Source organism: Stylophora pistillata, chromosome 3 (assembly GCF_964205215.1).
Source record: "Stylophora pistillata chromosome 3, jaStyPist1.2, whole genome shotgun sequence".
In the NCBI taxonomy this organism is placed as follows: Eukaryota; Metazoa; Cnidaria; class Anthozoa; order Scleractinia; family Pocilloporidae; genus Stylophora; species Stylophora pistillata.
In genome coordinates this window covers 46029409-46041040 of record NC_142521.1, presented here as the reverse complement: position 1 = coordinate 46041040, position 11632 = coordinate 46029409, and the positions used below count along the sequence as shown (strand labels likewise).

Sequence of the window (11632 nt, the reverse complement as noted above, 5' to 3'; positions counted from 1 at the left end):
TGGGACAATTCAGTAAGCGACGTCTATAATGTTCATAAGGCCTTCCAATTTTGTTAATGGCCGATGCGCCCATGCCATCTTGCAGACCAACACTGAAAGGAGCAGGGAATCTGAGGCAGTAAGTGTTCCATCCAAATGTCTCTGGAAGTTCCGGTAACACTCTACCATCATTACCTGTCCACAGACGTCTCGCAAATATACTCTTTTGTTGGAGACTATCCATAGATAACCTGAGTGAAATTCAAATTTCTCAAAGCCCGAATTAAAAGACTTCCTTTTCATGCTTTCACTATCTCGTGTTCTTTACTTACCAATATATTTATTCATTTATTAATTTTTTTTTCCTGAGAAATCAACCACGCGGTTCTTAGGAAAAAAATTAAAATAAAATGTCAATGAAAAAATAGAGTTCAGCAAGGGTGACTACCGGTCCAAGCTCTCGGGATGAATCAATTTTAATATTTATTTGTAAACAGTCTCCCATACGGAATTCGAATTTGATATGCATTATTTCGATTCTAGAGAATGAAACACAAAAGCAAAAACAAAAAACAAACCAAAAAAAAATCAGAGATAACTGTAATTTGTTTTGGCAATGTTTTTGAGTCTAACTGAGGTAGTTCGGAAACGAATGAATAAAAACGTCCTTAACGACTTTTTTTTTTTTTTCATATTTAAAACTGTCGGATTCTTTATTCTCGATTCTGCATAAATTATTAAAAAGTTAATTTCCACGGAAGCAGAATTTCAAAATATCAGCGTTGTTATTCACCGATAGCTGAGAACAATAGTATTCTCTGATTTAGAACAAATCCATTATCACTAAAAGCAGAGAATTTTTTAGAGACCCCAAGCTGCTTGTTGTAAATCACATTTAAGAAGATAATTGATTTCTGTTTTTACCTATGATAAAACATCTGCACGAGAAGTTTAAAACCTGAAGAACCTTTCAAAACCCTTATGATGCTTTCAGCATAAAGAATTGGCGGTTTGCTTTGATGGCGACTATTGCCGGACGCACGTCTTTTACATCAGCTTGATTCATAAACTTGGTATGTAAAGTCCCTTCTCGTGACATAATCATTCAGAAATTGAAGCCACGAATTATTGGAGATTTTATTTCATCTTGCTACAGACCGTCTTCTGCTCTTCTATCCGTTAAGAAACCTGCAGGCTACTCCATAGGGGTAAGTGTGATAAAAGGCTAACTCAGTTTCAAAACAAAGTTGGCAGGTATATTTCTTGAACGAACGCATAAATAAACGTCAGATTTCGTCTGGCCGGTGACACTTATAGGCGCCCTTAATTCAATCCTGACAATTCACACGATTCCTTTTTACTCCTTGGCCTCGACATGTGTTCATCTTTGCAGCGAAATATGAATTTCATCAGGAACATAATGATGTTCATAAATAATAGCTATCTATCGGTCTAAAAGCTTACTTTTACCCCTCTATTGCTAGCAGATAATTTTCGATAAAAGCTTTTCGTTTTTTGCCTAAAGCTGAAAAAAAGCATAAAAATAAAACGAAATATAATTTTGCAATAAAGCGTACTACCATGGGGTCTCTTTCGCAAAACAAAAATGACCATGCTTAGCTAAGTGACCACATAACTTAACTCTTTAAATTTCGTTTTCGTTGTCATGTTCACTACACCTTTATTCGTCATCACCCGAACAAGCTACATAAACTAAAAATATATATACATATATATATAAAGATATTAGTAGTAATAGCCCTCACATGGTCGCCAGACGGTAAGAGAAAGGTGGCCACGCCCAAAACAACTTGGAGGCGATCGATTGAAAAGGAAAGAAGTGAGGAAGGTTGGAAGTCGTGGGAAGAAGCGAGGATTATTGCAAGAGACTGGGAGCGATGGAAGAGAAGTATCAAGGTCTTATGCGCAACAGAGCACGAAGAAGACTGACGATGATGATGATATATCAGTAGGAATATGAGCTATGAAAGAAGTAAAATAGTTACAAGACCTGTCAGGATTTGCCTGTAAACTAAAATTTCAAACGCATAATAGAGGAATTTTAATTCCCCTAAAATACGACTTTTGTACGCTCTTATTACATTATTCAACTTTTCTCAACAGATAGACGAGTTATTCATTTTACCACGAAAGGCGGAAAAGAAAAGGAATCAGTTCTATAGATGCTCCCAAAAACTGATTGCATAATCTGGCTAACTGTTACATTAGCAGTGGCGATTGCCACAGTAACTCTTAATTTTATCACTATTATCGTTTTTAGAAAGCATCGTAATTTTCGAAACCGTAGTGCTTACTTGCTAATCAATTTGGCCGTTGCAGATATGCTAGTAGGAGGATTCTGCACAATTAATGAGTTTTATTTTTATGGATGGTTTTGTAACAGTTGGAGGTCTTCTTGGCCGTACTATATGTCACTTATACGATTAGCCGTTTATTATACCTTTCTTATTAGTTCCTTGACAAATATCACTGTCATTTCCTTAGAGAGGCTGCATGCAACACTTTGGCCGTTCAAACATCGTGTTTTGAAGTTATGGATTTATAAAATTATAATCACTTTTGTTTGGATTTTAGGCGGGTCCTTCTCACTTGTTAATGTGGCTCTTATAAATTTTGGAAAATGGTCAGGTTTCTTTTATTTCTGGGACTCATTCAACGCATTTTGCTTGCTTATAATATTGTTTTCGTATGCTCTGACTTTTTTCAAGGTTTATTTTGGACCGCAGGTCTTGCACCGTGATGCTGCCAGCAGAGAGGGAAAACTTACAGTGACTTTGTTTATCGTTACAATTCTCTCACTAGCCTTGTGGCTTCCTTATATTGTAAACATCTTTTTCAGTTATTCCACTGATTATGTTACGTCGTTACCTGGATTTACATATTTCCACTTAGAATCCTCTTTCATTCTCTTTTTTCACACCAACTCTCTTGTCAATCCTATCTTATAGCTGATTAGAATACCCGGCTTTAGGAGAGCTGTTATTGCCTTATTTAAATCACGACGTCGACGACAAAGACAGATTCAAGTTTTTCCTCTTCGCGAAGTCTAATTCAGAGGCTGTGCCTCGTGAGTCCACTACATTTTGACGACTGAGATGACGAATATCGTTGTCGATAAGAGCACAGACCACACTAAACCACTGTTAAACTGATTTCCTGAAGACTGCTTTAAAAAAGCTCGAGTTTAGTTATTCAAATTATACTTGAAATCGTGTGACTACCTGTGATGACAAGTGTCGTTGTCAAGTACAGACCACGCTAAACCACTGTTGATTTGCTGATTACTCTTATTTTTCTTTCTGATGCTTAAGTTGAAGATCAGCGGCATTAAAATCTATTCTTCTGACGTTTTCGTACTGACAGGAATTATATCTGTTAAGCTATGAGGTAGAAATGCATGAGAAATGTGATAATAAAACGCCTTTTTCATTTACTTCCGATGGCGACGTTAACCTTCTTCTCGTGTATGGCCAAATTCTCAATGTAAGTTTTCAAATTCTCAAAGTTCCATTATAGGAAGCCAAAGTGGGAATTATTCCGCCATCGTCATGTAGAGTTTACTTTTATCCTTTTGGAAGAAACCGACAGCTCATAAACATTTAAAGTTTAGTTAATTGCTCGGGTTCAGCGAGCATCAGTTTACCAAACAATTATGGTATAAGGTGACCTTAAAGACCATTTACAATTTATGACAGATCAACATATGTAGTATCTTTTTTTTGCATAATCACTTTACAGATAATTCCTACCTTCTTTATTGACTTTGTTATATAGTCATCCCTTTTAGTGAATTGCGACCAAATTGCGTTCGAAACTTCAACTTGTGCAGTACGAACTCGCTTTGTGTATAGGAAACACGAAAAGCCTCTCTTCATTTCTGTAAGCTCAATTTATCGTGCGTTTATCAAAAAGTAGACAAACCAGCCAAAGAAAACAAAGGCTTAGACGCTCCAACGACGGAAGTCAGTGTACCCTTCTTAAAAGGAAGGAAGGCTTGGATATATTCCGCCTTTGAAAGTCTTGATGTCAGGTAAATATTCACTTGCACTTTATTGTCAGCTGGCAGAATTCTGTTCAATATGTGATTTCAATTGCCTAAGCTCGAGTCAGTAAGCATTTCTTCAAAACGATACCATCTTACAGATTTAACATGACAATTCCGTACTCCGAAAAACGACCTAGTGACATATCGAGAAGAATGTCACTTTTAGAATAGATTAGGATCAGTTCGCCTGTTCAACAAAGAGGTTATAAACGAGTTCCTCTGTTTGCCACCTCGAATATATGCGCCTTCGCTATAAAGTTATTCTTGAGGCAGTTTCTTCTCCTTAAGATTTCTTTCTATAGATTTTCGTCTATTAGCAGACCTTCTCCCCATTGCAGCCGTTTGTTTATCTTGTGAGAAAAATCATCCTCAAGTAGTCAAATTATGAGAAATCTTCTTCTAGGGCCTGAAAAACTAAGTACATAAAAAAATTAAGAAAAAAAGGTAATACTAGGTAAAAACTAACAATGTGGTTGAAAATCAAAGCGATCGTGGCATTAATAAACAGTACTTGAGCAATAGTGAGAATAAGGCCTGAAAAATTTCAGGCCTGTATGTAATTTAAAGCCATGACCACTTGCAATACTGGTGCAGTGCTCTACCAACTGAGATAACAAATCAACCGGGAGCTGGTCGCTATGATGGTTCGTAATGCGGTTTTTATCGAAACCTGATTGAATATTGCATTGTTGTTCTGTCAGAACAGGTGGTTTTTTTTCATTTGTTCTGTTCATTTTATTTGTGGTTTGTTTATCAAAAGGGTATTCTTGCAAGATATAAAGACTCAACCGTGACCCGCTCGCATGAATTTTAACGCGTGGAACGTGTTCTGGCGCTGGTGTTTTGGAACATTAACAACATTGATCGTTTCTGGAAATACTCTAACTGTTTGGATATTTCATGAACAGAGACATCGCAAACGTGCTTCTTATCTGCTAATCAGCTTGTCTGTTGCTGATTTACTGGTTGGTTTTTTCCATTCCCCTTTTGATAGCTTCATATGAAACATCCTCGGTAACAGTACGTAAAGTATTCTTCCTTGTTGACGTTTTCACAGCCTTAGCTTCGATCTACACCCTTGGCGTCATTTCCCTCGAGAGGATGTTTGCCGTTGTCTGGCCTCATCGTCACAGAACTATGAGACTTCGTGCTTACATCTGTGCCATTGCCACACCATGGGTCATAGCAGCAATAACTGCATTTTTATTATTTACTCTTAAAAAGTTATTAATAGGCCTTCTGATTTTTTGTCCTGCAGCGCCTCTTTTAGTAATGTGTAGGGCATATTATGTTATCTGGAAGAATCAAAGATCAGCAGTGGGTATACAAAATCATGTCGGCTTAAGAGAAGCGAGATTAACTAAGACTTTATTTTTGATAACAGGAGCTTCTATTTTCGCTTGGCTTCCATTTCAAATTCTTAGTGTATTGACATATTTGGGCGTGACTACAAGTTTTCCTTATTTGCAATTGACAACATTAATCGTCAGGGTATTACAATTTAGCAATTCTCTTATTAACGTAGCAATCTATCCGTTCAGAATGCCAGAGTTTAAGAATACCCTTTGGCAGATACTCTGCTGTCACCGTGATTTCCATAGTTTGATCCATCCGCTGGCTGGGTCTGGGTGGTCATTTAGATCCCTTATACGACTTCCAACCTTAGTTTTTCCTTCAGAGAACCTTACTCAGGAAAGCCCGGTTTGATTTGGAGAAGAACTTAAACAAATAGTTCATACCATTGACAACATTCCGATGAGAATTATTAAACCCGCTATTGACATTATTGACATAAGAGAGATAGCAAGGAAGACGTAGCCAATTATCGTCCTATTTCACTTCTGTCCGTCCTGTCCAAGATTCAAGAAAAATGTGTCCTGATACGTCTTCTCCCACACATATCTGAAGCTCTCTTTCCTATGGAACATGGTTTCATCAAAGGACTTTCGTGTACCACTCAACTGCTTCAAGTCTTTCATGAAATAGGCAGTAATCTCGACAAAGGATTGGAAACTGACATCATTTACCTTGATTTCTCAAAAGCTTTTGACTCCGTTTGCCACCAAAAACTTCTGTCAAAGCTACACTACTTTGGGGTTGACGGCCCTCTACTTAAATGGTTTGAGAGCTACTTAACTGTAAGGAAGCAACAAGGAAGTGGTAACTAAAGAGAAAGATCTTGGTATCACGATCACAAAAGATCCAACCTGGAACCATCATTTAACAGCAATTGTCTCGAAAGCCAACAGAAAGATGGGATTCATCAAAAGGAACTGCTTTTCCTTACTGAACACTAAGACATTAATTTTGTTATATACATCTTTGATGCGTTGTTATTTCTGTTACGCACCTTAGGTGTGGGCCTCTCAATCCATAATCCAAGACCTTAAGTTAGTTGAAAAGACTCAAAGACGTGCTACCAAGTTTATTTGCAAATCAGACACCCTTAGTTATAAGGATAGGTTACTGCGGCTAAAGTTATTACCGCTTAATTATTGGCTCGAGTACCTCGACCTAGTTTTTTTTCTTTAAATGCATGTCTGGTGATATTAACTTAAACATTCACAATTACATTCAGTACTGCAATAGCATATCCCGCCGTGGCAGCTCAGGCATTTATCATGATACGCCGCCTTTCAAAACTTGTTTGTTTCGCGATTCCTTTTTCAACCGTCTAGCTAATTTATGGAACGCCATTCCCGATAATATTAAGTCACAAGCTTCCATTTCTTCTTTTAAAAATAAGTTAAAGTATTTCTTCTTTGAAAGGCTTAAATTGGTATTTGATGGAGACAACATTCGTTCATATAAGCTATATTGTCCTTAATGTCGTAGAGTTAATCGTATGAATATTTGTAGTTGCTAATTGTTGTTACTTTTTCTCTTTTCTTATATAAAAAAAAAAAAATTAATGGGTACTTTGGGTTGCGATTGGTTTTCCACCTTTCTCTTTGATACTCGGGGTTGGGTTTGGGTGTTGATATTTTATAGGGGACCTAGAGTCCTATTATATTATCACCTGCCCTCGGGCGAATCATGAAATAAATAAATAAATAAATAAATTATTGTTGAGCCCTCAACAAAGATTTTTAATCTCTCTTTAGAGACTGGGTGTTTTCCGGACACCTTTAAAGTAACGAAAGTTCGTCCCATATTCAAATCTGGTGATCCAGAAAGGGTTAAGGTTAAGGCTACGGGGTTTTTTCGTCCTATTTGCAGATGACCCTAAATTGTAATTTTATCTAGTTTAAGTATAGATTGCTGTGAAATAATATTATTAAAGTTATCATTTTAGATTGCTAAAAACAACTCTAATTTATTTGTGTGTGTGTGTGTGTGTGTGTGTGTGTGTGTGTATGTGTGTTCGTGTGTGCGTTTGTGTGTGTGTATGTAAGTAGCAACTAAATAAATAAATAGATAGAATAAATAAGTAAATTTTTTTTCGTTCCCTGGTCTTCGACTAACATACCGAAATGCATAATTATACATAACAATGAATTAAAGGGCGCTGGGTTCTATTTACTTTTCAACTGTAACTATCAGAGTGGGATTGAAGAAAGGCGTAGAATTAATTACTGCGTACGATTGACTTTTTTTTTTCATTCTTAGCATGAAAAAGAAAGCACATCTTAATTCTTGTCACCTTCCTTGTCACGCATATACTACATACAGGAATTCTAATTAATCGTTTTCTTTAGAACTGGGAAATGCATCGAAAAATATTTATGAAAAGTCTGATTTGGTAATATTCTCCCTTTTTAACGAATTTTAAAAATGCTCAGCTATGGAAAGTATTCATCCCCACGTGCTCGAGTTGGAAAAAACAATAAGGGTGGGTTCATCGAAAGCTCCTTGATGAAAATGAAGACAAATATTTGGATAAACGTATATTTTGTTATAATTAACATTTGTGTGAAAACTACAATCAAACAATATAGATGAGATAACATGATGATTCGTAGCCGAAAGATGAAGAATTTGTAGGTTCTTCGTTCAAATTAATTTTTTATTCGTTATCTTTCTCAAGCCGTCAAGTAAAAAGTGCGCACTAAGAGTGCAAAATAATTTTTCATTGTGATCAAGGGATGCACTCGGACTGTCAGTTTCATTTGTAACCCGAATCATGCGATTCCGCCAAATTACAATGTCACTGCGCTTAAGGGGCCGACCATTTAACTTTTGAGGGGGAGGGGTGGGTGATTTCTGGTCATTAAGAAGTTTTTTCTTGCAATCTGCTGTGCAGGATATTTTTTCCGTTCTAAATGCCCTTTTTCTTATGTTACATTTGGGCTGCATGCAATTTTTTTTCTTCTATCAAGCGCTTGCAGGAAATTTTTTTCAAAATCACCCACTCCCACCCTAAAGAGTTAAATGGTCGGTAGGCTTTTGTACATTATACTTTTGTTTCCCCACTAAAATGCTCCACCTTAATGCTCCATTTTTCCCTCTAAAATGCTCGGTCTCCCCCCAAAAAGTAACTTTAATGCTCGGATAATGCTCATTATACAAAGGTTTTTTTTAATTAATTTGAAAGTTTACACTTACGTACAAGTGTTGCAAGTAACAGCAACGTATACAGGTTTATGTTTTCTTCTTAACCCGTGTAACTTACACGGGTCACGAAGAAAACAAACATGGTCACCTTTTGAGTCTTGAAAGGCAAAACCGCTGACTTGTCCTCAGTCTCCACTCAGCTGTATTAGGTTTTTTCTTGAATTAAAAGCGGGACTCAAACAAGTTAATTTCTATTTTATTTTCTCGCAAAAAATTAATTTTCCGGGAAAATGACACTAAAATGCTCAAATAATGCTCAATGCTTTTGCCTCAGTAAAATGCTCGAAAAAATGCTGGCATAATGTACAAAAGCCTAATGGTCGGCCCCTAACACGTAAAAGAACTGTAACAACAATCAATCAATCAATAAATAAATCAATAAATCAGTCTTTATTTAGCCACGGAATCCTTATCACTAATAAGTGGTCTTCAAAAGAGCCGGGCCCATTTAACTAAGACTTAAAAACTAACCTATAATAAATACTGAGATAGAAGAATCTTATACTCCGTTCACACCAAAGCTTAAAGATGTTTTAAACTTCTTTTGATAAACATATTTAAGAGGACTAGCCGTTCACACTGCGGACGCGTTTAAGAAAACGCGTCTTAAACCGTGTTTAACAAAATTACCTCGTCAGGTAGTTTAACAATCGTGTTTGATAAAACCTATTCAAAATGGCGACAGAAACCAAAACGCGCGGAGGAGTTTAGGAGCATAAAGAAACCCTCCTGTTGCTTGAAAAGTGGGGAGACGAGAATATCCAGCTTAAGCTAAAATCATGTACACGAAAAAAGACTACATGGCTAGAAATTGCAGCATATCTTCGAGCTGCAGGCTACGAAGACAGAGACGACAGCAGTTGCAAGACACGAATTCACACTGATAAGCGCGTACAGAAGTTACAAAGACGCATGCACCAAGACGGGAAATGCCACACCAAAGAAGAAGCGGGCTTTCTTTGACGAAGTGGACGAGCTAATGACGGACAAGCCATGTACAAATCCAAAGGTGATTACAAAGTCCGCAACAATTTCCATTGATGGCGACGGTGATGGAGAAAAAACAAAAGCAGAAAACGTTGAGCCGAACGTAAACATCCCTGGCAGCAGCAACGAAAGGTCCGAAAACCTTGAGAAACCTTTCAACTGTGTGACAGCGGTGACAGGTAAGTTGTGTAAGTTGTAAGTTGTGACAGCGGTGACAGGTAAGTATTGTCTGGCCCTCCGATTGGAGGGCCAGACAATACAATGGTGTTCAAAAGCAACATCTATCGTCGTCTGTAAAAGTAACGTCACAACCCAAGTTTGTTTCAGTGTCAAAAATATTTAGCAGCACAGGCACAAGCTAATATTGGGGACAACAGTCTAGTTAACAACAATTATTAATCTACAATATAAACTCTAAAATCTGACTTCTCAAAAAAAGTAATAATCAATTCAATCAATACGTTTGGAGAGTTTTTGAATGCGTACAAGGAGATAAGAGACAGGTGTATCCGTATATTACAGTGTAATATTGAGATAACTAAACCAAAAGTCAATTTATCATATTTTATGTCTCTCTTGGCTTTCATGTTTAAGCAACCGTTTGAAGGTTTGGCGGTCGCCATGTAACTTGTTCCTTCAGGTGTAACGGAAGCCGACGAAACAAAGAAGCCGGTATCCCGTCAGTCGGCCGTCTTAAAGGCAAATAAAAAGAGGAAAACCGCGTCTGATGTCTTTACAAAATTTGACAAAATGTTTGAGTCCTTTATGGAGTATCAGCAAGCGGCTGACAAGAGCTTCATCGAAGCTGAAGCGGCAAGAGAGAAGCGAGAGGAAGAAAGAGCAGAGAAGCGAAGGAAGGAGGATCAATAATTTCTCCTGAAACTGGCGCAGGTTTTGCATAAGTAGAACCTAGTAAATACCGGCGTCGGTTTCCAGTTCGGTATTGTCATTTTGTGCGAGCCGTTAGAAAAAAATTAGACCAGCTTATGAGCGATTTTAAAACGTTCATTCCTTGAAATTATATTTCTTGTTTAATTTGACGGCATTATCGTTAGTTCATTCGCTGTAGTTGTGAAGTTCATTTATTTTTTTAAGCAGGTTGATTAGTTGGCAGCTGTAATAGCTGATGTGGACCTGCTGTCCTAATCCACCCATCCCACCCCAGGGGAGGACATCCATCACACAGTAATCTCGTGTGTGGGAAATTAACGTCTCCTGCCGCAACCCTGCAGGAGACGGGACCTCCATTTATTCGTCCCTATCCGAGAAGACTAGAATATCTAACCATTTCTTGATGTTATAGAAAGGTAGCAAATTCTTCTCATTTATTTTAAGACCTTGAGTGTTGGTCCGGCCGGGGCTCGAACCCTCGACCTCCCGCACTACAGTCCAGCGCTCTATCCATTGAGCTAACCGGGAGGCGTGTTTCATTACTCAAATGATTTGGCTCATATTTTTAAACGCCTTTTTCAGTACTATTCAAATATCAAGCTTGGGTTTCCTAAGCCTGCTTTTAATGTTGGACGGATATTTTAAGTATCGAGTCTGGGCACATTTGTAGTGTATCTCCTCGGCTGCATGAGGAATGAGGCATGTGACTTTTCACTGTTACTGGCACATATCATATCCGTAAATAAATCCGTTCAAATGCACTGGTCATGCAGTACCGTGGCCCATACGTGCAAAAAAAACACAAACATACGTATCATGCACGATCCTCGCAGTAGATAGCGCTATTTAAGCAATAGCGAAAATCAGACCTGAAAAAAATCAGGCCTGTACGGGACTCGAACCACTGACCTCTGCGATACTAGTGCAGCGCTCTACCAATTGAGCTAACAAGCCAACTGGGAGCAGGCCGTTAAGTTGATTCGTAATAAACCCGTGAAAGTGATAAATCAGATACAATGAAATATATGAAGTTCATATATTTTGAACTGCGGTATTAGATACGTATGATGCACGTATAATGATACACGTATAATAACCTATCGCACGTATAATAACCTTTATTATAGGTTATCCCGTGCAGGCCTGATTTTTTTC

General features: G+C 37.7%; 1 protein-coding gene and 2 pseudogenes across 2 annotated transcripts; all 3 read left to right on the top strand.

The window, feature by feature from the left end:
- Nucleotides 1-1061: 1061 nt before the first annotated feature.
- LOC148736413 (uncharacterized) lies at nt 1062-3433 on the top strand. Its single transcript, XM_088755047.1, has 2 exons — nt 1062-1187; nt 2104-3433. The coding sequence occupies exon 2, from the start codon at nt 2163-2165 to the stop codon at nt 2946-2948; it is 786 nt and encodes a 261-aa protein (XP_088611173.1). The 5' UTR covers nt 1062-1187; nt 2104-2162; the 3' UTR covers nt 2949-3433.
- A 124-nt stretch (nt 3434-3557) lies between these two features.
- On the top strand, nt 3558-7684 carry LOC148736412 (histamine H2 receptor-like; annotated as a pseudogene). The gene is made up of 2 exons (XR_015999281.1): nt 3558-4030; nt 4806-7684. The product of XR_015999281.1 is annotated as a histamine H2 receptor-like (transcript).
- A 1479-nt stretch (nt 7685-9163) lies between these two features.
- On the top strand, nt 9164-10492 carry LOC111339492 (uncharacterized; annotated as a pseudogene).
- The last annotated feature ends 1140 nt before the right edge of the window (nt 10493-11632 follow it).